This window comes from Caretta caretta, chromosome 1 (assembly GCF_965140235.1).
Source record: "Caretta caretta isolate rCarCar2 chromosome 1, rCarCar1.hap1, whole genome shotgun sequence".
Lineage (NCBI taxonomy): Eukaryota > Metazoa > Chordata > Testudines > Cheloniidae > Caretta > Caretta caretta.
Genome location: NC_134206.1, coordinates 271,375,874 through 271,400,502, shown reverse-complemented (window position 1 = coordinate 271,400,502; position 24,629 = coordinate 271,375,874). Strand labels below are relative to the sequence as shown.

The following is a 24,629-nucleotide window of genomic DNA, read 5'->3' as shown; positions in this document are numbered from 1 at the left end:
GAGCTCAGGCTGTAGCCCAAACGTCTACAACGCAATTAAACAGCCCCTTAACCTGAGCCCCAGGAGCCCTGCAGGGTCTCACTGCAATGTAGACATGCCCTCAGTCAACAGCAGGAAGGACTGTCCCTCCCTCAAGAGCCTGCCAGTTGAGACAACTTCCCCGAGGGCATGTCTACAATAGAAAGGTAAGTCGACTTGAACCACTGCAACAATTACTACAGTGGTTCATGTCACACTAACCTCCTTCTGTCAGTGGTGTGCGTCCTCACCTGACGCGCTGAAGAGGGGCAGAGTGTGGGGAGCGGGGGGAACACGCTGAAAGCCTTGCTGCCCCCCTGGTCTCTCCGTTTTCTGCTCCCTGCCGCCAGGGGGCAGCCAGGCTCTGTGTGAGGTGGGTGCAGCCTGGCTCTGAGCAGGAAGCCCAGGCAGCAGGAGCCTCCCACACCCTCCGCAGCTTTCTTGTCAATTTCACAGCTCCAGCATGGATCCGTGAAATTTACAAGAATGACAGCCAACAGCAGAAGTAAGTAACACAGAGTCTATATGGACACTGTCACCCTAACTACACTGACATAAACCTTACGCCTCTTGTGGAGGTGGAGTTATGATGTCTATGTACTAGGGCACATACATCGGAGGGAGCAAGGCTGTAGCATGTACACTGACATAATTAGATCGACGTAAGATGCCTTACATCGACCTAACTCTGTAGTGTAGACCAAGCCTCAGTTTCTGATTTTGGAAAGTTGGGTGAAGTTATCCAGCTTTAGCTATATGATGGAAAACAAAACAAAGCAAAGCAGTCTCTGCAACAGGAGAGTTTGGGAATAATTTCACCTATAATTCTAACAGTCATGGAGGTTTAAAACTAGAGAGCTTCAAAAGCTAACCAGCAATTCTTGAATCTTAAAGAGCTGATAAAACAGAAGACCTGAATTACTTTGAGTCTCAAGACTTGATTGTGCATACCATAGCTGATTTACATATTGACGTCTCAGAATAAATATCAGTTTTGGCTAAATTTTCAGGTAAGCACCTAAATATAATATGCTAGAGATACATGCTGGAGTGCAACTGGTAATTATATACTTGTGCGTATAATTTAGACTCTTTCTTGAAAACTTGGCCCCAAACAAAACAGATCATTGAATAGTTTACCCAAGAGCTAAATCATAGGTGAGGACAAATTTTGAAACATTTAGAGGGTCAATAGTAGAGAGATCATGAAAAATTTTCAGAAATGGCAGACAAAGGAATATTGAGAAGTTTGAAAATGGACAAGTTTTCCTGCTCACCTCAGTATTTTCTGCTGCCCCTTTCTTGGGTTAGTAATCAGATGTTACTGGACTTTAGCATAATATAATCAGACTTTAGCAAAGCTTTTGATACGATCTCCCACAGTATTCTTGCCGGCAAGTTAAAGCAGTATGGGCTGGATGAATGGACAAAAGCTGGATAGAAAGCTGGTTAAATCGTTGGGCTCAACGGATAGTGATCAATAGCTCCATGTCTAGTTGGCAGCCAGTATCAAGTGGAGTGCCCCAAGGGTTGGTCCTGGGGCCGGGTTTGTTCAATATCTTCATAAATGATCTGGAGGATGGCATGTACTGCACCCTCAGCAAGTTTGCAGATGACACTAAACTGGGAGGAGAGGTAGATACGCTGGAGGGTAGGGATAGGATACAGAGGGCCCTAGACAAATTAGAGGATTGGGCCAAAAGAAATCTGATGAGGTTCAACAAGGACAATAGAACGGAAGAATCCCATGCACCGCTACAGACTAGGGACCGAATGGCTAGGCAGCAGTTCTGCAGAAAAGGACTTAGGGGTTGTAGTGGACGAGAAGCTGGATATGAGTGAACGGTGTGCCGCTGTTGCCAAGAAGGCCAATGGCATTTTGGGATGTATAAGTAGGGGCATTGCCAGCAGATTGAGGGACGTGATCATTCCCCTCTATTTGACATTGGTGAGGCCTCATCTGGAGTAGCGTGTCCAGTTTTGGGCCCCACACTACAAGAAGGATGTGGAAAAATTGGAAAATGTCCAGCGGAGGGCAACAAAAATGATTAGGGGACTGGAACACATGACTTATGAGGAGAGGCTGAGGGAACTGGGATTGTTTAGTCTGCGGAAGAGAAGAACGGGGGGGATTTGATAGCTGCTTTCAACTACCTGAAAGGGGGTTCCAAAAAGGATGGATCTAGACTGTTCTCAGTGGTAGCAGATGACAGAACAAGGAGTAATGGTCTCAAGTTGGAGTGGGGGAGGTTTAGGTTGGCTATTAGGAAAAACTTTTTCACTAGGAGGGTGTGAAACACTGGAATGCGTTACCTAAGGAGGTGGTGGAATCTCCTTCCTTTGAGGTTTTTAAGGTCAGACTTGACAAAGCCCTGGCTGGGATGATTTAGTTGGGGATTGGTCCTGCTTTGAGCAGAGGGTTGGACTAGAAGACCTCCTGAGGTCCCTTCCAACCCTGATATTCTAGGATTCTATATAGAATCTAAATTCTATATTTATTTACTTTTATTTAGGCTATTTGAGCTACTAATTTAGGACTGGGAGATAATGTATTGATCCATCTAAATCTCTCAAAGCTAATAAAAAAGGTTTGCAAGCATTGTTATTGGCTGTCATTTAAAGACAAGCCTATTATTTGCAATAGGACAACTGATATTTCTACAGGATATCTTGAACAAATTGAGGTAAATTGTTATGGACCAGACCATGACAAAAATTTGAGCTGACAGTACTCTGATAACCAACATATTACAAGAGTACGAAAAAGACAAAATTATAATAGTTAAAGTTACACTAAAATGACAAAATCCTTATTAAAATTTTATAAATACCTAAAATATTTCACTTTTATAGTTTAACTTATATTACATATTCTCTACCTACCTCAGTGTCATACTTTATTTTTTTCTCTTCTAAAATACGTGCATGTTCTTCCTTCTGGTGTTCAAATTCTGATTTGAGGAAGGTATGTTCATAACGAAGTTTGTTATATTCTGTTCTGTATTTTTCTACCTCCTAAATTAGGAAGTAGAACACAGATTCACTCAAGCACAAAAGTAGATACTTAATACTTTTATTTCACGAGTCATCCATTGAATTTCCCCGTCATCTTTTCATAAGTCATTTTAATACCAAGCAAAATATCAAACAAACCCTCCCTCAATCTAGACAAAGTGAAGTTAAATATGTCTTACTACTTACTTCATCTAGTTTCCGAAAGCGTTCTCTCATAGGGGTTTCCAATTCATGTTGTATTTGTGCTTTTAGCAACTCCAGCTTTTGAGGAGTTAGTACCTGACATGTACAGAAAACAAATGTACTGTAGCATAACCACACAGTCATATTAAGTAATTTATATTGGAAAACAAACGTTGGGCAATGAAACATTTCATATAGAATTTTTAAAAAGTTTTTATGAACATATGCCATTTATAAAATTTATTTTTAATTTTTTCCTGTTTTCATAAAAAGCTAATCAATCTAGCTATAATTGATGTGCTTTCTGAGGAAAAAATTTAACATTGCAAAGGTTAACAATATTAAATATATGTGAAATAAATCCAGCCACTGCATCATCTTTGAAGTTCTTCAGATAAGGTACATTCACTACCTTTTTTTTTGCCTTCTTCCTTAATTGCTATAATTCAAGTCTAATGCTCAAACAGTGAAGGACTTGTTTTCTTCCCACTCTCATTCTGCTTTTTCAGTGATTTGCTCCCTTTTGTTACTAGATTAAAAAATTATGAACGGATTGAGGAAAACAATGTAGATACCATCGATAAGCACAGACGAGGGCAGAAAAGAAAAAGCCCTCAGAAAAGTGCAGTGGGCATGGTCTTACTGCATTCTCATTTTCTTGAAGAAGAGTGTAAGATTTCTGGTTACAGTTCTTACACTAGGGCCCAAAAAGAGTTTTGTTTGTTTTTAAAGCATACCGATCGTCCTGCTCTGAGATACAGTATTTCTTAAATTGCAACAATTTTTTTAACCTCTGTGTCTAGCTTTTGCATATATCAAAACAGATTGGCAACAGGTTGCATCCTTCACTGAATTTCGACTGGATTTCAGTGGTAACTGCAAAGCCAGAGATATGTGGCATTACTACTTAAAACAAACAATTTTGGAAAAAGAGGTGGGAAGAGTGTTTAGAACATCTCCATTTTGATTTTAGTAGAATGTCTCAACAGATAAAGGCCAATTCACTAAGAGATTTGTTTTGTTTTTAAACTAATAGCCTGCCTTTAAGAACTCTCTACCTTGACATGAAAAAAAAAAGTGACTCCTACAAACAAAAGCACAAATGCCCCTTGAATTCTTACAGAAAAGTAGAACATAATGGCTTAAATCCAACATGGCAAGATGCTGGATGGCCAAGGAGCTCCCTGCACCTACTCTCCTGGGCTTGTCTACACCACGCAGCTTTTAGCGAGAACGCTGTGTTCACACAGCCTTGTCTCTAAAAGTCAGCGTGTGTAAATGCTCTTTGTTGGCACTTTTGCTGACAAAATACTTCCAGCCCCGCGAGCACAGTTAGCTTTGTCAGCAGGAGAGCGCTCGTGCCGACAAAGCTGCATTCACACTGCCACTTGTGTCGGCAAAACTTTTGTCTTTCGCGTGCGGGGGGGGGGGGGGGGCTTTAAGTACTCATGAAAGACAAAAGTTTTGTCTACAACTTTGCAGCGCAGACATACCCTCAATTGCCTCCCATAAGAACAAAGCCTCTGACAAATTCCACTTTTCTTCTGCCATTCTGGGCCCCAGAAGCACTTCAGACACTGAAGACCAGCTCTGGAAGCAGCATTGAGAGAATTCTCTCCCTCATTCAGAGTATACTGAACTGTGGGTAGACAGAAGATCTTTAGAATTTTCAATCAGACAGTATTGCCTTTCCCTGACCAAATTCTGTTAAATTCCTAGGAATTTGTTTTTATGGGGTTTTTTGTTTCCCCACTGAATGCATCCTATGAAGTGAGCTGTAGCTCACAAAAGCTTATGCTCAAATAAATTTGTTAATCTCTAAGGTGCCACAAGTACTCCTTTTCTTTTTGTGGATACAGACTAACACGGCTGCTACTCTGAACCCTAGAAAGCTCTTGTGATTCATGTGTCATGTTGGATCACACAAACCCTCAGAGCCTGACAAGCAGATTGCGGTTGTAAAAGAAACTATGGAAGAACTCATTTGAGTATATCGGACACAAACAGGATCACTACAAACCCCTCCCACTTACATTTTGGCGCTGGTATCACCCTTCCTGAAGTGAAGAACCTGAGGCAAATATTGACTTGCAGAAGAAGGATCAATACAGGAGATGAAGGTTTGCTCAGAAAGAATGCTAGAAAGTTATTTCACTGGCAGCTGAATAGCTAACATGAACCCCTGCAGCTGACTGCCAAAATACCTTCAGATCAACACTGGTCACAAAATGGACTAGTCATTGGAAAGTCAACTCTAGTCTTTCCAAGCTGTGGGGAAACGATAGTTACTGTAAATAGATTCCTGAAAATTTCATTGACCTCCAAAGTAGAAAAGACTGATAGTCAACATGTGATTTGCACAATTTGAATTTTAGCTAACCCCACTGTACCAGGTACAATGTATGTGCTGAAGCAAGGTTGGAATAGTTAAAAGAAAAATGATGAATAGTGGCATCTTAAGCTTCTTTCCAGAACCTGTTCAGACCTTGAGTGCCACAGGTGAAAAAGCTTTCTTTATGAGGCACCGATCTGACTAAAGAGGTTAGCAATAGGGAAAATATGTTCTCAGTTAACAAATTGCACAAGTGGGATCTTTGGCTGAAAACAAGCACTGCTGATGTAAGTTCATAAAAATACAGATGGCAGAGGAAGAAAAGCGGCTGAAGGAAAATGGAAGCTTAATTTTCTCCCTTCAGTACATCTTCATTTACAGGGTGAAAGACACTTTTCTTTCTGTGTCACCATCTCACAGAGCAAGAGGGCCTAATGCATTGCGTAAGCTGACTGAAATCCCAGTGGGGATAGCAGAATCCCAGCTGCAGTGTTGACACAGGGAAGAGATATGCTTCTCCTTAATTTTCTTCATCCTTCTTCATAACCAGTCTAACTAATTTTTGATCCCTGAAGGAGAGAACTTGACATTAGTAATACTAGAACATAGTAAAGAAGGAGTGTGCCATCAATGGCACCTTTTCAAGAGACTACTATTCATGGAATGCATGATAAGTTTAGAAGATCTAAATGGTACCAGAAGTTTTAATTGTCATTTCATTTGTGCTCCTGCAGTCAAATTACAAGAGGAGTGCAACTCAGTCAAGATTTGTGATTTGAGGACATGGCTGTAACAGATCCAATTTGACAAATAGAAAGAAAAACTACAGCTAAAACACACAATACATTGATAAAGACATATTAGAGAAATGTTTCTACAGAAGGACTGAAATTCATATTAAGTTCTGGGAACCATTTTCTCACCTGCATCTTCAGTTCCTCTAGTTCCCTAGTTTTATCTAATAATTCCCCTCGGAGCTCAGCAAGAAGAAATTGAAATTTGTCATGCATGGTTTGCTTTTCAACTAACAACCGTTTGAGCTCATTTTGTGATTTTGTATACTCATCCTGTAACCTGCAAAATATAAAGTATTTTTATTTTATACTAAGAATGCCCATTTATCCTCTAAAAACAGATCTTTCTTATGCGGAAAATTCTGAAGTCACAGTAATAACAGAAGTACAGAAGAAAAAGACATCAAATCTGACAAAATATCTACTAGGTGTCATTTCCGCCCTCCCCCCAAAATACATTTGACATGGTTACTATGCTAAATTCTTGAAATTACTGCATATTTACAGATACACTGAATATTTCAGAACCCTCACCTCCCATATGTTGAGACCTTTAAATTGTTGTTGTGTAAATAACAAAGTATTATTTTAGAAAACTGTCAAACTTGTCCTGAAGCATAAATTCGAGTAGTAATGTACATTTCTATTAGACACTGAGTATTTTAACAATCAAAGCCCTTCCTCAATGGAGCAATTTACAGAACTCATGACTGAATCCAGTAAACACTTGTACTGCTACTCCTACAAATTAAAGTCAGACAGGTAACTAGCTTAAAAAAAACAACCAAAAAAAACCCCTTCCTTCCAATATTTAATTTTACCTTTTAACAGCTCAAACAAAATAAGGAAAACAGACATTTAAAGTACTGTACCTTGTATGCTCTGCCTTTAGAGTTTGATAATTTGTTTTATGATTTTCACACCGCATTCTTTCATCGATTAAAAGTTTTTGTATTTCTGCTTGTGAACCAGCAAGATCAGTATTTCCACTTATTGGAGGAAGTATACTGGTGAAAGTATCCATCCTGGCTAATATTATTGAGTTGACAACCAGGTAAAAATGAATTCAGTCCAAATCTACCACTTTCAGAAGGATTCCCTCCACCTTTTCTTTTGATGGCATCCCAGGAGGCCAAATTACCTGTAACAAACACAAGTGCAACTAATTAGTAATACTCATTCATGGTTCAAAAGGCTTCACACACTATTTTTATGCTTTCATATTACAAAGCTTCATAACTTCCTTAACCACTCTGATTTTAGCTATTGGCGCAGCTACAGTGGTGAGTAAAATCCCAGTGTTGACAATGTGTGAGTCTGAACAAAGACAAATTTATCTGCTATTCTATCTTTTAATATTTTTATTTCCCCCCACTCCGATTCTATTCCCTAAACTTTAGGTATCATTGCAGCAAATACTTTAACTTGTTTTCAAATATAGTTGCAGTACTGTATATATATAACTTCCTGTTGGTAACAGTTGAAGTGCTAATGTAAGCAAAGTGCCAGAACTGACTTGATTTTCTTTTGACTTGTCTTGTCCAAACTTGCCCAGAGGAAGAAGAAATTAGAATTGAGCCATCCAGTGAAGAAAAAAGACTGACTATTCTTCCAGTGACTGTTCTCCCTGCCTCTGCTTTTCCAATTCTGAGCACTAATCCTTCAGTAAAACAAATTCTGAAGAACCTTCTGAATAAGCAATCTACTTTTCAACCCACGCTTTTCAAGAGCAAGAACAAGAACCACACAGCGACTACAAGCACAATCCAGGATTCTTCCAGATGAAGAAAGCCAAGGCAACACACACAGGAATTTCCAAGCCAGGAGTTGCCATCTGAAAAGGACTATGGTGGCCACCACTAAAACGTGGCTCAGATCTGTACTGTCATGAAATTAAATTCCAAGTCCCAAGCCGTAAAGGCTTCAGAATTGAGAAAGTAATTTTCAGAGATAAGGAACAAGCAAATAAGCAAAACACTCCTAATTGGGGAGATTCTGTGTTCCAAAAAATAGATCTGACTCTCCCAAAAGATTTGGGCAAGAGGAGTACCTTGCTTGAGCAGAAAAACCACACACAAACAAGCAGACTGAGCCTAAAATGGATGAAAGAAGACAAGGTGGAGGTTCTGTGAACACACCAGCCATCAGAAAGAGAAACTGAGGGACAGTTGGGAAATGGAAAATTTTATACTCTCAGTTCCAGAATACCAGAGTCCTTCTAATGGCTCTTGCTATTCATGCTGCATGGCTTGAGAAGCCAGGCGCACAGCACCTAAAGTGTTCACCTGCAATGACACTTCATGAGGAAGAACTGGAAATTGAGAAGATCCGATTTGGAGAACAGGAAAGAGAACCATAGTTTACAAACAGGTTTTTTAAATGTCAAAACAGTAAGTGGTACCTATTTAACAAAATAACCCTGTTTTAGATTACAGTGACATCTTCTGGTAGATTTTAAAACCTGCATAAAAGTCTGAAGCTGTCAGTTTTTTAAAAAAGAACAGGAGTACTTGTGGCACCTTAGACTAACAAATTTATTTGAGCATAAGCTTTCGTGGGCTACAGCTCACTTCATCGGATGCATAAAATAGAACATATAGAAAGAAGATATATATACATACAGAGTATGAAAAGGTGGAAGCTGCCATACCAACTCTAAGAGGCTAATTAAGATGAGCTGTTATCAGCAGGAGAAAAAAAAATAGACTTGGAGTGGCTGGGTCATTACACAAATTGAATCTATTTCCCCATGTTAAGTATCCTCACACCTTCTTGTGAGCTGTCTGAAATGGGCCATCTTGATTACCACTACAAATTTTTTTTTGATCTTGCCGATAATAGCTCATCTTAATTAATTAGCCTCTTAGAGTTGGTATGGCAATTTCCACTTTTTCACGTTCTCTGTATGTATATACCTTCTTACTATATGTTCCATTCTATGCATCTGATAAAGTGGGCTGTAGCCCACAAAAGCTTCCGCTCAAATAAATTTCTTAATCTCTAAGGTGCCACAAGTATTCCTGTTCTTTTTGCGGATACAGACTAACACGGCTGCTACTCTGAAACCAGTTTTTAAAAGCACTTTTACATTGTCCCATTAAAGTTACTGACTTGCATAAGTACACATAGTTGCCATCCAAGTACTAAATTGCATATAACATGCACCTCTGACCATTTAATCAACACTGCTGATTAATCCATGGTCAGTGACTTCTAATATTCCATCTAATCATAGAAGATTTAGGGTTGGAAGAGACCTCAGGAGGTCATCTAGTCCAACCCCCTGCTCAAAGCAGGACCAACACCAACTAAATCATCCCAGCCAGGGCTTTGTCAAGTCAGGCCTTAAAAACCTCTAAAAATGGAGCTTCTACCACCTTCCCAGGTAACCCATTCCAGTGCTTCACCACCCTCCTAGTGAAAAAGTATTTCCTAATATCCAACCTAGACCTCCCCCACTGCAATTTGAGACCATTGCTCCTGGTTCTGTCATCTGCCACCACTGAGAACAGCCGAGCTCCATCTTCTTTGGAACCCCCCCTTGAGGTAGTTGAAGGCTGCTATCAAATCCCTCCCCCCCCAACACTTCTCTTCTGCAGACTAAAGCCCAGTTCCTTCAGCCTCTCCTCATAAGTCATGTGCCCCAGCCCCCTGATCATTTTCGTTGCCCTCCGCTGGATTCTCTCCAATTTGTCCACATCCAAAATCACCATTTTAAAAACAAAAAATATGCCAAATATTTGCTTCCTTTTCCACTCCAACATGATATTTCTTTCACCAAATCACATTAGTGCATGCTCCAGGACAAGCAATATACATTCTTGGATAAGCAGAAAATATTTAATTGCCTTGTTAGGGCTACGAACAGGAGCATTATTCATTAATAAGGCAAGCATCACTTCCAGCTAATGGAATAAGACACTTGCTTATAGCCATATATCATACATTAAATCCACAACATGATTAGATAATACATTCAGAGTTTTGGATTTTTTTTTAAAGAGAGTTCTAAAATTAGTTATAATTCTCTCTCTCTCTGAGGACTGTACAGTTTAATTATAACTAAGGTCATCTAACTTTAGAAAGAGGAATATGAAATATTTATATAGTTCAAATTAAAACTCAAACATCTCTAAATATTTTTTTCTGTAAAATATCAGGCATATAGTGTATATGATGGCATGCTGTGATTGATCAAAATAGCCATCCCAAATTCAAGCCTGTAAAACCTTTTACCACAACATCCTGCATATGTACACCCATAGGAATGGGTGTTAATTCTTCGGATCAAGGGGTGTGTGTGTGTGTGTTTGCCCCTTTAAAAAGCTAAATAACTTTAAAATAATGTTAGAGAGGAGAATAAAATGCTATGTGAATGTTATCTGCTAAACTTCCAACCACCTTAATTACGTCCCTCATTGTTTCACTCACTTAAATAGAGTTAGAACGTGTCTGGGTTTTTTTTTGTTTGTTTGTTTTTTGTTTTTTAATATGGACTACAACTTTTACTTTAAGTCCTGGCAAATTCAGAGATATTAGTCCTTTAAGTCACCATATCACCATTCATTTAAAAAAAAAATTTAAAACATTTTTTTAAAAATGTAATAATAGAATTTGTTACTAACAGTTGTAAATGGTAACTAAATCAACCTACATTTAGAGAAAATTATGTAATCATACTAATTTAAATTTTGAAAACTCCAAAGCATCACTCTAATTTAAGTGGCATAACCAAGTTACACAATGGTGATTTCCACGTTCACCGGCAATTGTTTAGGATTACGTGCATAACTCATTCAAGGCTCTGCTTCCATCACTATAACCTGGTCTAACCTACAAAATGTTACCATATTTGAACACACTTATGATCAATGAAGTTAAATAACAAGGCTGAACATAATTTTTTGGCCAGTGCAGAACAGGACAAGTAATATTCTGCCTTGTGTCAGCTAATTGTATCAGACATTAAAAAAAAAACAACTTCCTTCAGTTATTATTGTAAGTGTAAAGTTTAATAGTTTCATATAATGTACAGAATAAGCTGTTTACCTACTTATTTCAGTGTTCTAGAATGCAAAGCCAATACCACCTCCCTGTGATCACCTACCACGATCTGTCAGGACAATCGTGTTACTATGAATTAATACTACCATCAGCCTAAAAGAATAACTCTCTCTGCTGCAGGAAACACAGCTCTTTTGGCAACATACTAATGACTGAGGAACTCGCTACTGGGAGAAATTAAAATCACCATGAAAGCCATTGATTTGACCTACCCGTCCCATAAAAAAACAAGGACACACACACACCCCAACAAGGAACAGTGAATGGAGAGATAAATAGAAGATTCTTCAATATTCTGTATTTACTTTTAAAATCTGTAACTTTCTTACATACCACAGTGAGGAATGCAGTAGAAATACCTACACAAATATTTTTATAACAGATGCTAGGGAATATTTGAATATCCAACACCTATTATATTGAGATGGAACAGACATAATGCTGTGGAATTGTGGAATATTCAAATGCTATTGTATTAACTTTATAAATGCAATATGTATCTGTATGGGCTACTTAGCGACTGTATTCCTGGCTAAATGGGTATGACAAAGAATGCTTCATACAAGAATTAAAGACAATGGGAAATAATTAATGCAAATCTCCAATACTGAAAATCCAGGTAACAAGTCTTTTTAAAGTTTCACCCTCCTAGGGAAAAAGCACATGGCCTGGTTTGACCTGGTTCAAAGACCTTAGCAGAAAGCCTTTGACCTGATTGAGAAAGGAAAGGGATACCATCCAAGAACTGACACAGGCATGAGACTGTGACCAACAGACACAGGCCCTGTGGGAGGACCTTAAGTATTTTAAGCTTAGCAGGGTCTCCATGTGAAAGACGGAGAACCACCTAGTATGTTTGTCAGGAGTTCATGTAAGCTGTTTATTACTTTAAGATTATTTTCTGTGAAAAGCTTTTGTTCTAAATAAATAGTACTTCACTTTATGAAAGCTGGCTGGTTACTGGATAACCCTGTCATTGGCCTGAGAGAACAGAACTGAGGGTGTTAAATTGAAGTCAGACCTAATGAGGTGATCACCAAAACTAGCAGAGGTCTGCAACCTAAGGCCATAACGTGCAGGAAGAGAATCATGGGATTTCACTCAGAGAAAGATGAATGCTGGAGGCCTGTGACCTAAGTGGGGTGTCTTGAGAGGACAAGTAGGTTGGAAGTGCAGTTAACTTTGGAACTCTGACACAGATCAATACTTTGTTGTATGCAGTGTAGTTGTAGCCCTGTCCTCCCAGGATATTAGAGAGACAAGGTAGATATTACCTCACCCCTTCTGGAAAATATTCCTAAAGCTCTGACATATATTGCAAGAGAGACACCAATCTCAATTGAGTAGTCACCACTTCTTTCCTCACAATGTGTGAAGTATGGTTCCCAGACAGTAATGGGCAATTTAAAGCCACCACAGAAGCAGTAGATAATTACAGCAGTGCTGATAAGGTGATATACACGAGAGAACTTCCTGGTTATTTTACACTAGAAAAATAAGTGTCCCTGTTACAGCAACCAACGAAGTTGTGTGTATGCAACCTCTCGGACTCATTACAGGAGCTAAGCCATTTTCACAAAGATCCATGAGATTTTTATCCACCCCTCCCAGACCGATGAGCTGACTCGACACCCAGGGAGACCCGCGGGTCGCTCCCGACCACGCACACTCCTGCAGGCAAGTCACAATTGACAGGGTTTTCTCTCGCCGGTTGCTAAGTCGTTGGTCATCAGCGCCTTCACAGCCTCTCTGCACTGATGCACAGGCCCGGGGCCTTTCCCGTGCGGCTCGCACCCTGACGCAAGCGGTGGGAGCAGGAGCCCGCGGCGGGCGAGGCGCCGGCAGTGGAAGGAGACGTCCCCCCGGCCCCCATGCCCCGACGGCCAGAGCGCAGCGCAGCCTGTTTCTGTGCCCCGCCACTGAGCTCGCCCCGGGCGAGTCGCCGCCCGCTCAGGCCGGGAGCCAGGCCCTGTGCAGCGCCAGGCACGGGGGGAAGCAGCAGCAGCCGCCAAGCACGGGGCGGGGCCCGGCCGAGGAGAGAACGGGAACCGCGAGCCTCGAACCAGCCGCCGAGCGCGGGGCAACCAGGACACCGCCGCGCGAGGGCCCGAGTCCCCGAGCCGCCCCACCACTCACCCGGGAGCAGTTGCGGGCAGCCGCCAAGAGGGTTTAAAAATGGCGCCTCGCCTCCCGCTGTAGCCGTCCGCCCCGCCCCTCCCCATACCTCCTGGCTGTGACCCCGCTCGGGACCCGTCAGCCTCCTGGAATGTCCAATAAGGCTGACGCCGCTGAGCCTCATGGGAACGCGGAAGCGCGGTTGCTGCGGAAACCGGCTCGCGACTGGGGCGCGCGAACGCTGGGCCCCGCCCCCAGCGGGAGGGGCGCTGGGCTGGCGTGTCTCTGCCGCTGGCGCTGCCTGGCTGCTCCATTGCCCGCTCCCGGCTCCTGTCTCCTCGCCCGCCCCTTGAAAGCCCCCGTGGGCTCGCCCCACCTGGCCCCCGGCGGCAGCGCAAGGGCGGCCCAGCGCCGCTTTCCTCGCCCACAGGCCCCTCCAGCCTTTCGCCCGCGCTGCCCCTTCCGGGGGGGGAAGCTCCCAGTCCGCCCCCCCGGCACCGCCGCAGGCCCGGGCTACACCCCGGCATCGGGTCAACGCAGCCGCGTGGCTGCAGGCGGTGAAAACCTTTTGTGCCGGAGGAAACGCCACCACGCGCCCCCTCCCCCCGTAGAGGTGGAGAGGAAGGCGGCCACGGGGCTGGCTTGACCCACGGTCCCCGTGGCTGGCTTGGTCCCTGCCCAGTACTAGAACAAACCAGAACAGGATTTTGCCTGTTGTCAGACAGGGGATGCCCTTTTGAAGTGTCCCCCACTCCATCCCCACCCCTATGCAGTCAAGCTCTTTAAAACGGTGCCCCCCATGTAGTGTTACTTCACATACACCATGCGAGGGTCTGCCAACAGGGTACTTACAGCAGTATATACCTCTCCTTAACTAGGGCATTAGATACCGTATACACAGTAAGGTATATTTGCTCTTCTGGTGCTGGTTACATTGCAGAAGTATTTGACAATGAAAGAAAATAGGCATAAAGCAATTGAGCACTTTCACCTGTGCTCGTGGTAACTCATCTACAGAACAACAAAACTTTTATGTTCAAAATGCAAGTTACTATACCAAAATTTCAGACTCAGACTCCCTTAATTGCTAAGATGTACTTCTGGGGTAAGAGAAGGGAATAACAGAACATACAAAATTGGTTGTAATTAAAGTATATGTACACAATTTGAAGTTTCTGACAATGTCAGTGTCTAACTCTTAAATAATCTACTTCAGACAAGTAAGGCGATAGCTATACCTCATATTTTGAACTCAACAATGCTAACTCCAGATCATAAAGGCAGGTGGATGTTACTAATGCCAATACCCCCATTACACAACTGTTTAACAAGAATACATATATTCACAGTATTGTTGATAGTGCCCATTCATTTACATTTGAATGGATTTATACTATTTTATGAATCAATAAGAGCAGTCAAAACAGTTACCAGGTGCTTCTGATGAAATCTTTAACATATTTTGAAAGATTTATTTTGACTAAGAAGAGCCCTTAATCATCCCAGTCTAGTAACGTCCTACCTTTCAAAAGAGAAAGAATAAAAAAGGGCTCTACTTTGTATATCACAGGGTGTGATTTACTTATGTGCCTAACCCCATTAAACAAACAAACAAGAACCAAGTTAAATATCACCAGAATGTTTTTATAGATCTGCACAAAAAATTAGTTACAATTAGTTCCCCTAGAGGTTGCTGTAATCCTAGATATGGGAAAGGCTAGTACGTGTGACAATTATTTCCCAAAGATCAAGAACAATAAGTCTAGGCAAAATGGTTTAATATTTGTTTCTCTTTAGTTGAAATCATGTAAACATTTATGATTTTATAATCATAAGGTTAAGATAAGTATCTTGACAATTTCAGTGGCAAAATGGTAACAACTCGAGCTTATAGGAAGAAAAGCATTAAATCTATAACAATATTTTACAATACTGCAACAATATGAATACTGATTAAGTTTTTTCTCCAAAGTCAAAGATTTTGTTTTAAAAAGTTAAGATTTTTGTTTTGGATGCAAAGCACAGTAATTTTACAGAACTGTAAAGTGTAGTTCTCAGAAAAATGACTGTTAAAAAAAGGCTTCAGGGGGTTCCATATTTATTGTTACTCCATATCAAACATGTTCAGTTTAAACGGAAAAGATTTTTTTTTTTGTCAGCCCTGTTCATGCTACCTAAGGTCAAGTAGAGTTCTTTTTGCCTTGCTGGAGACTGGTGTTTGGAGTGGGGGGAACCAGTGCCGATATCGAGGGGACTGATGCTGGGGCCAAGGGGACCGGGATCGTGCATCATCAACAGCACCATCACATTTTGATCTCAGTGACATCTCCACAACCCTTCAGTAAGGTTGCACAGCTGTAACTGGACGGAATTTAGTTGATGCACAAGAAAAGAACCCACCTCACTCTGTATTGGCTCTGCCGGGCTAATAGGAGTAAAAAGCAGTAAAATCTTACTTTAGTCATTAAAGTAAATATGACAGAATATGTATGGGCAACTAATCTGTTGAATAAATTGGTGCAATTTTTACACAGGTATTTTCAATGTAGAACTATATAAATTGGCTGCAGGATTTGTGGGGGAAGAGAGAGGAATCATGCAGCCTTACATCTGCTCCGACATTTTTTTCCCCAGGCAGAAAAGGATCCTGCTTGGTTTCTGGGTTTACTGAGTCAGGAAAGGAGTGCATTTTGGCCAGTGGTCTTGCATCAGGGAGCAACTTTAGAGCTACCCAGACCCAGCAGGTCTAATTGTCTGAAGACCTAAGCAAGGAGCAGAACTGCATGCCCACCTCCCCTAGAGCTGTTCTGAGCAGCATCTTTGTGGAAGGCAACACAAAGCCTGCTTCCCTCTTAATGATTTAAAAATTGCTTTAGTGATGTAAATTGGGGCTGTGCTAGGGGTCTCGCAGGAGGCAACCAAGGCAGGGAGATGAAGTAGGAGACAAAGAGATGGAATTCAAGGGTTCTTAGAAAAGACGGCCAGGGAAGGGAGAACAACATGCATATTGGGACCAGCAGGAGACCTAGGGAGTAGCAGGTGAGCACAGCAAGGGAAGAAAGTGGTTGAACAGGAGAGAGGCCAATGGATGGGAATAATAAAAAAAAAAAAACAGCTGGAAAGCTTTTTGGTTCCCAATATTTGAGATTCCTTATTTCTACTTGCAAAGTAATCTTAAATTATTTCTTTAACAATGGGAAATTACTGGATTATATGTTCAGAATTTTACAAAAAAAATGAAAAAAGGAAAGCTTACCTGAGTGAAAAGAGAAGTTTGATGGGAACAGTCTCTTATATAAGTGCAATTCAGGCTTTCCCTCCTCCTTCCCCCTATTCCATTCTTTTCATAGGATAGATAATACGTAGTCATGGCCAAGAAATGCTGTAATGAATCCGAAAGCTCACTTCAAACTTGTTTGCTGTCCCTATGGAGTAAGGGTGAAAGTAGCTGCTATGTGGAACACACACAAGTTTTGGTAACCCAGAAGTGTCTCTTTAGATAGGACTGTTGCTGTAGTAGCAGGTATAAATCTGTGGTTAATCTATGTTTAGTACATGTCACTGTGAGCTAAGGATCTCCTGATGCCAACTGGGAGAAGGCACATGGGTACAGAACGGTGACAGGGCTCTCCAGCATCTGGTATTTACATTCTAGTTCACTAAAGAATGCCATATAAGGTTTCTACAGAAAGCTTGTGTCACACTGGTCATCAGAAACTTTGCAGAATGTGTAAGCAGATAATATGTAAGGAATATATATATTAGAAATTATGCTCTTAAGGTCTTGTAGTTAAAGGACCAGAGAGACTGTGTGCATTGAGACAGATTTCTCCAGACAGGAGGTGGGAAACACTTATCTCCCTAGCTGACCATTGTGTATTATGGGTCTTACAATAAACGTCCTTTGCATACTGAGTCAAATACTAATGATGAGCTTGTGGAAACTTCAAAAGAAAATAAACAGGAAGAGGTAAACAGCAGGAGCATGGGGGAAGATCCCCTGTTTTAGAGGTGATATTTTGAGGTGTTTAAGAAGGTCTGGTGTGTTTTGGGGGTGCAGAGAGATGCCCTGGGATCCTTCAGCAGGGGAAGCCAAGCTTCCAGCAGGCTTGGCCTCATGAAAGAAGGATCTCAGCCATCTTGGTTGAAAAATGCTGTGAGGACTTTATTACACAAGAGGGCATTTGTTAGCTGAGTTTAGGCTCCAGAACGTGTGTTATGACTTTGTTTTTATGTGTAACCCTTTGTTTCCAATATTTATGTTTATCACATTAATTGCGTTCTTCGTTAAATAAACTTATACAGTAGAACCTCAGAGTTATGGACACCTCAGGAATGGAGGTTGTTTATTACTCTGAACAAGCTGTTATGGGATGCTCCTCGGGGGGACTGCTCGGAGCGGGGGCTCAGCTCTGCAGTGGCTGCCCAGTGAGTGCGGGTGGGCCCAGACAGCTGGTTCTAGCCCCCTGGCAGGAAGGGTTATGAATGAGGCATCCTAGGGCACCACAATATCAGGGGGTGCGTGGTGCAGGCTGTGACCCTTTAAAACTGAGCTGCTCCTCCAGATCGCAGGGTGCAGGCAGGAGCTCAGGCTCTGGCAGCTTACACTCCAGGCCAGGTTTCAATAGCAGCTCAGGAAATTTCTTCCCAGGCTCTGAACTTGCAAACTTGTCCCTCTCCCAGCCAGGAGGGAGAGGGGGAAAGTGTTCACCACCCCCTACCTGTAAGTGGCTGCCCCACACCCTGGCGAGTAGGGGATAGTGGTGGGGACTGGCAGCCCAGATGTGCCTACCTTTAAGATGCAATACAGGCACAGTACAGTATTTGCTGGTTTGTTTTTTTGGACTCCACTGCTGCCTAACAGCCTACTTCTGGTTCCCCATGGTGTCCGATTGACCGGTCAGTCCGCAACTCTGGTATTCGTATCTTTGAGGTTCCACTGTACTTGCTTTCTCTATAAATAAATCTAAGTGCTGTGAGTTAAGCAGCGCTATGTTCTTAAGTGAACTGGTAGGCTGCAGTGTACTTAGCCACTGACACACAGAAAATTACCAGACCCACTGTTCCTAAGAGGTTGGACACTCTAGGGGTACGCTTTGAGTCCTTGGGGGTTGTATACCTGTTACTCACTCACTCAGAGAGAGAGCAGAGTCCACTGGAGCTGAAAGGGGAGTATCTGTTCTGCCTGTGGCCAGGGTTGTCGGGGAGCTGACCCCTGGCAGACACACTTAAGAGCAGATAGTAGTGATATGCCTCCCTGGGGACTGTCACAGTCACCTTGGTCTAAATGCAGTCTAGCAGGAGAGAAGCTGCATGGAAAATTAATTAGTGTGGTGATCAAAGTCTCTATCCTACTCCTGCTTCAGCTGGGCCTGGAAGTATTAGGCAGGCAACAATCTTAGGTAGGTCTACACTGAAAGCGCAGATTGTGATTACAGTTCAAGTAAACGTACCTGAATTTTAATCTAGCGAGCTCAGATACCTGAGCAGAGAAGCTGCTGCATTTCAGTGCAGACTAGTCCACTGAGTAATTACCCCAGGTTCTGGGCAGGTTTGTACAGCCTGAGCAGAAACACACACTTCCACAACGTCATTGCTCTAGATCAAAGCTAGCTCGGATATGGTTCCTTGTGCTGCAGTCGCACCCTGTGATTGCAGTATAAACATACTCTGAGTTCCAGACAGACAGGACAAAGTCCCATACCTTCTAACACAAGCCCCAGAGATGACTGGCTCCAATGGGTGGGTTATTTAGGCTGAGGAAGAGGAAAAATTAAATAGAGTGGATACTGTATGTGGCACTCCTAAGAGAAACGTTTGTAGTCAGAAGACTAAACGTCACTGGAATTCTTTACTCATGGGGTAAAAATATGACCCCAGTGAAGTCAAGGAAGTTTTGCCATTAACTTCAACAAAGCCAGGATTTCATCCCTGGTATAATTCTTAAAAAAAAAAAAAAAAAAACTATGGGAGTCAATAGGTATAAGGACTGAGACCAATCAACAGGATATTATGTTGTGTAGTTGCAGCCGAGTCAGTCCCATTTAAGTGGCTTGTTACATTACTGTAGGGCTGCTGCCTACACAGTCCCATGTTCTCCATTCCTCTGTTTAGTTTGGATGTAAGCAGTTATTGATTCTGGAACATATGGCTTTTATAATAGTGAAAAAATTACAAAGAGGGTTCACAGCAGTTTGGGAAAGTAGGTGTTTCCTAACTGTTAAGGAAAAGTTAGCACATGTGACTCCATTTTGGTTTGGGGCCCACCATTGTTTAAATGCCAGCACATCATACACCAGGAGGAGTGATCCTTAGACACTGAATCCCTGTGAAAATCCTCCTCCTTGTCTCCAGCCTGCCTTGACTCCCAGTATTTGGTTTTTGTCAGTCTCTAACTCCCTGTCTCTTGGCCTTGATGTGAGGCCTCCCATCCTGATAATAAAGGTTACTGATCCGTGGCTTTAGGACCATGCTGTGTAATTAACATACTGGTATAGCATGAGGAATGCACCAAGCAGGGATAGGTGGTAGATAAGACAAGGGTTTGTTTATTGGCTAAGGTTTCCGATGCACAAGGGCAACATGCTTTGCTAAAAAGTATATAACCTTTGTATAATCTGTATTCAGGGTCCCCTCCTGGCTAGCAGGGGAGCACCACGCTCGAGCGTAATAAACTTAGTGTCTTTTGGGAACTTTGCAGTTGTGGACTTTGTTTATGTGCCTCAGCCTAGATTCGAACTGTGCGTGACCTATCAGGTATAATTCGCAGCATTGGTGTGCGTGTCCTACCAGGTGTAATTCGCAGCAGTTGTGTGCGTGTCCTACCAGGTGTAATTCGTAACAGTTTTGGCGACCACGAAGGGACTCTAGGCTCGCCCCAACAAGCGAGATTACACTCCTCCTCTCGGACAGCTCCAGCCGCCATAGGGTGAGTTCACCTTTGAGAACTCCGAGGAGGGGGGTGTGAGCCGTTGCTTAGGCGATAAGGTGGCACATTTGGTGTCCTTTTGGTATCCCATTATGGGTTCTGGGCAGAGTGTAAGTAAGGGGACCCCTTTGGCTGAAATTCTCGAGAATTGGGGGAATATTTCTGGCACCAAAGGTTTAGGTAAAAAAAAAGCTGTAATCTTGTGCAAGGTTGAGTGGCCAGCACTAACAGCTCAAACACCTTTTGACTGGCCACCGGATGGTTCCTTTGGTGGGGAAAAATTAACAGCGCTTAGGAAAAGGCTGGAAAACAAAGCTCCAGCCCAGATGGATTATTGGTATGTATGGGACAACTGGGCTTATGCGCATGCGAAAGGACGTCCTCTTTCCTCCTCCTTTTCTTATTCATCTCAGGGGTCTCCAGCCCCGCTCTGTGCTATGCCTGCTTCTGCCCCTCCTCCGGCTTACCCTCGGCTTTCTGACTTATGCCCGTCACCTCCTTGCTTGCCAATTAGCCGTTCTTTCTGTCCAGGTGACAAGCCTCATGGGGGTAGGACTCGGGTAGCCCTTGTAAGTGAAAATATTTAAGAAAATAGACCAGGAGGGCTGGGGGCTAGTTAAGAAGCCTACCCTCCTTGTTAATTTGGTAGTGAAACAAAGCTGGTGCTCATGGAAGGGACAGTTCAGAGAAAAAAAACAGGATCGGGCCCAATCGGGCAGGCAACAGATAGAGAGATTGGAAAACAGGTTGGAAACTTGGAGGTCATAGTGAAAAAAGAGGAGTAAATAATTACAGGAATGGAAAACGTAAATCCCGGAATAATACTTGAAATGTAAAATCTAAGTTAATTGGGTGTCGTTTTGGGAAATAAGCAAGTGATTTAAGAAAGGAAAGTAAGAAGTTAACTCTTTAGTTGCTGGAAAGAATTAAGCAGTTGAACTTTGTAAAATACTGGAAAGAAAAAGAATTCTTGGTTTCTTTGCAGCCATTTTGGAAAAAAATGGGCCCTTTTCCAAAGAAATGCAATTATACAGTGCTACTTAATTAAATATCTTATTAGGCTCCAAGGGGCTACAATAGGTGGTGTCTTCCTTTTCAGGTCGCTGTGTGTTTGACAGCAGGAGTTAAAAGTAAAAGGCAATCAAAAGTCTGGTAAAGTTTATTGTGCCCTTTTTAGAGTAAGAATCTTTAACCTGTGGATCCAAAAGCAAGCCAGAAAGCATTTGTTTTAATGTAAAATTACCTAACTAATAAGAGGTTTCAGAGGAACAGCCGTGTTAGTCTGTATTCGCAAAAAGAAAAGGAGTACATACACACAGAGAATATGAAACAATACCTCCTCCCACCCCACTGTCCTGCTGGTAATAGCTTATCTAAAGTGATCAACAGGTGGGCCATTTCCAGCACAAATCCAGGTTTTCTCACCCTCCACCCCCCCACACAAATTCACTCTCCTGCTGGTGCTAGCCCATCCAAAGTGACAACTCTTTACATAATCAAGTCGGGCTATTTCCTGCATAGATCCAGGTTTTCTCACTTCCCCCCCACCCCCATACACACACAAACTCACTCTCCTGCTGGTGATAGCTCATCTAAACTGACCACTCTCCAAGTTTAAATCCAAGTTAAACCAGAATATCTGGGGGGGGGGGGTAGGAAAAAACAAGAGGAAACAGGCTACCTTGCATAATGACTTAGCCACTCCCAGTCTCTATTTAAGCCTAAATTAATAGTATCCAATTTGCAAATGAATTCCAATTCAGCAGTTTCTCGCTGGAGTCTGGATTTTCTTCTTCTTTTCTTCTAACTAATAAGGTAGAGGCCACTGAAACCTGGGCTGCCTATAAAACAAATACAAGAAAATATGGAAAAAGAAAAGGAGTACTTGTGGCACCTTAGAGACTAACCAAGTTATTTGAGCATGAGCTTTCGTGAGCTACAGCTCACTTCATCAGATGCATACCGTGGAAACTGCAGCAGACTTTATATACACACAGAGAATATGAAACAATACCTCCTCCCACCCCACTGTCCTGCTGGTAATAGCTTATCTAAAGTGATCAACAGGTGGGCCATTTCCAGCACAAATCCAGGTTTTCTCACCCTCCACCCCCCCACACAAATTCACTCTCCTGCTGGTGCTAGCCCATCCAAAGTGACAACTCTTTACATAATCAAGTCGGGCTATTTCCTGCATAGATCCAGGTTTTCTCACATCCCCCCCACCCCCATACACACACAAACTCACTCTCCTGCTGGTAATAGCTCATCTAAACTGACCACTCTCCAAGTTTAAATCCAAGTTAAACCAGAACATCGGGGGGGGGGGTAGGAAAAAACAAGAGGAAATAGGCCACAAGTACTCCTTTTCTTTTTGCGAATACAGATTAACACGGCTGTTCCTCTGAAAGAAAATATGGGTAATTCCTCTGTTTTGCCTGCAATTAACAAGGGTATTTGCATAAAAAGGAAATATTTTAAGCAATGACTGACTGCCCAAAAGGGGTAGATCTGTTTTTTTTTTTGTCTTTCAAAAAATCAGAGAAAACTGATGCCAGCTGAAAAGCAATTCAACATCTCATAAATTTACTGGCACAATAGGAATTCTGTTCTGTGTTCTATGTCCTGTCTTGTGGTGTTTGTCTTTTGGCCAGAATTGCTGTGTTTAATTTTTCATAGGACAGTTTAGTTTAAAACTAAATAGAAGGGTTAAATCAAAATGCAGATACTCGTTTTATTCAACTTGGAATATATACTAAAGTTTAATACATTTGCTTAAGTAAAAAAAAAAAATTCATTGGCCAGATCTTTTAATTAAAAAAAATTGTTGTTAAAATTTGCACACCAACAGTCTTTGGAAGCAAGGACATGAAAGGTTAACCCACTCCCCATATTATACATGAAATCCTTCTGGCTACCTCACATTTCTAGCCAGAGGGCTGGGGAGGGAGGAAAGCTATTGGACACCAGAGGTTGTACCAAGTGGATTCCTCAAAAGTGGTTGTGCTTGTCCTGGCTTGTTACTCCAAAGCTCTGTAATAAAGTCATTTTCCTAAAAGGGTGTATGTGTCATACATTAAACAATAAGACTAAAGTGCTATATAATGGGCAATGTACATGTGTTCCCTTTTAAACAAAGGTGTATAAGTAAAAAGTGAAAGTTTCCTTTGCAGGTTAATAAAAGCCATGAAGGGGGGAAAAAAATAAAACGGAGGACAAGCTAATTCAACGCTGTAGCTGGCAGGCTCAGTCCAAAGATAAGACACTGGCCTGCCCAAGGACACTACTCACAGCTCGGATTTGGCTAACAGCCAAAAAAGAGGGAGGCTTGAATGTGCCCAAGCAGCTGTGAGATCTGCAACACACTGCCAGACATTAATAAAATGTGTTAGGTCTCTGTATTTACAGGTGAAAGAAGTCCTGCTCCAAGGATCCTGAGCAAACCTGCCATTTGTTAAAACCAGGTAACTGGGTCTACATAAAGGTCCATCAACAAAAGACTACTCTGGCCCCATGCTGGAAAGGCCCTTATTAAGTCCTGCTAACTACCAACACCACTGTGAAGTGACAAGGACTGACTGCCTGGACCCATGCTTCTTACTGCAAAAAGACCCCTCCCCCTCGAGATGACTTCACTTCGACTACTGATCAGCCTGTCCCTCCTTTTGGGTTTTTTTCTTTCCTCCTTTTGGACAGCAGAAAAAAAAAACAAGGTGAAGTGCTAGTAACCTCTCCCTTGTCCACTGACAAAGCTAACCTGCATTCAGTATTTGCTAAAGAAACCAAAGCACTACAGGGTGACGTGCTAGTAACCTCTACCCTGTATAATGCAAAACCATGACTGTTCCAAAAAAGAAGAAGAAACGCCTGCTCTGCTAAAACCACCAAAATCCAAGGATTCCTGACTGCAAAAGACACTGAGAATTGGCCTTGATGGCAAAGACGGAGCATTGTACATTGGCAGGGAGGAAGTTGCGGGATGTATTCTTGGGATTGTGAAGTAAAGTGGTGGGATGGGTTTATTCCAGAGGCTGGAACCTGTGCTTGTAGGCAAGTATAAATACCAAAAATGCCTTACAGCCACGAACATTACTCCCACCATCTGCCACCACTCCTTTGCAGGTAAAGGTTCCTGGATCCATCATAGCTACGTTAAGTTGCCGCTGGGACCCGCACCTGA

General features: G+C 42.2%; 1 protein-coding gene and 1 long non-coding RNA gene across 4 annotated transcripts in view; one reads left to right on the top strand and one right to left on the bottom strand.

The window, feature by feature from the left end:
* CEP83 (centrosomal protein 83) overlaps positions 1–13,626 on the bottom strand; it is a 34,877-nt gene extending 21,251 nt beyond the window's left edge. For all 3 annotated transcript variants that reach the window (XM_048835578.2, XM_048835579.2, XM_048835580.2), the window contains exons 1-5: positions 13,543–13,626; positions 7,215–7,483; positions 6,472–6,622; positions 3,220–3,312; positions 2,902–3,033 (exon numbers count right to left, since the gene is read on the bottom strand). In XM_048835578.2, coding sequence (XP_048691535.1) covers positions 2,902–3,033; positions 3,220–3,312; positions 6,472–6,622; positions 7,215–7,366 — 528 coding nt within the window. In that variant the 5' untranslated portion in view covers positions 7,367–7,483; positions 13,543–13,626. The remainder of the gene's footprint in view (positions 1–2,901; positions 3,034–3,219; positions 3,313–6,471; positions 6,623–7,214; positions 7,484–13,542) is intronic.
* A 6,117-nt stretch (positions 13,627–19,743) lies between these two features.
* On the top strand, positions 19,744–24,231 carry LOC125630092 (uncharacterized). The gene is made up of 2 exons (XR_007354558.2): positions 19,744–20,449; positions 23,858–24,231. It is a non-coding gene; the product is annotated as an uncharacterized LOC125630092 (long non-coding RNA).
* The last annotated feature ends 398 nt before the right edge of the window (positions 24,232–24,629 follow it).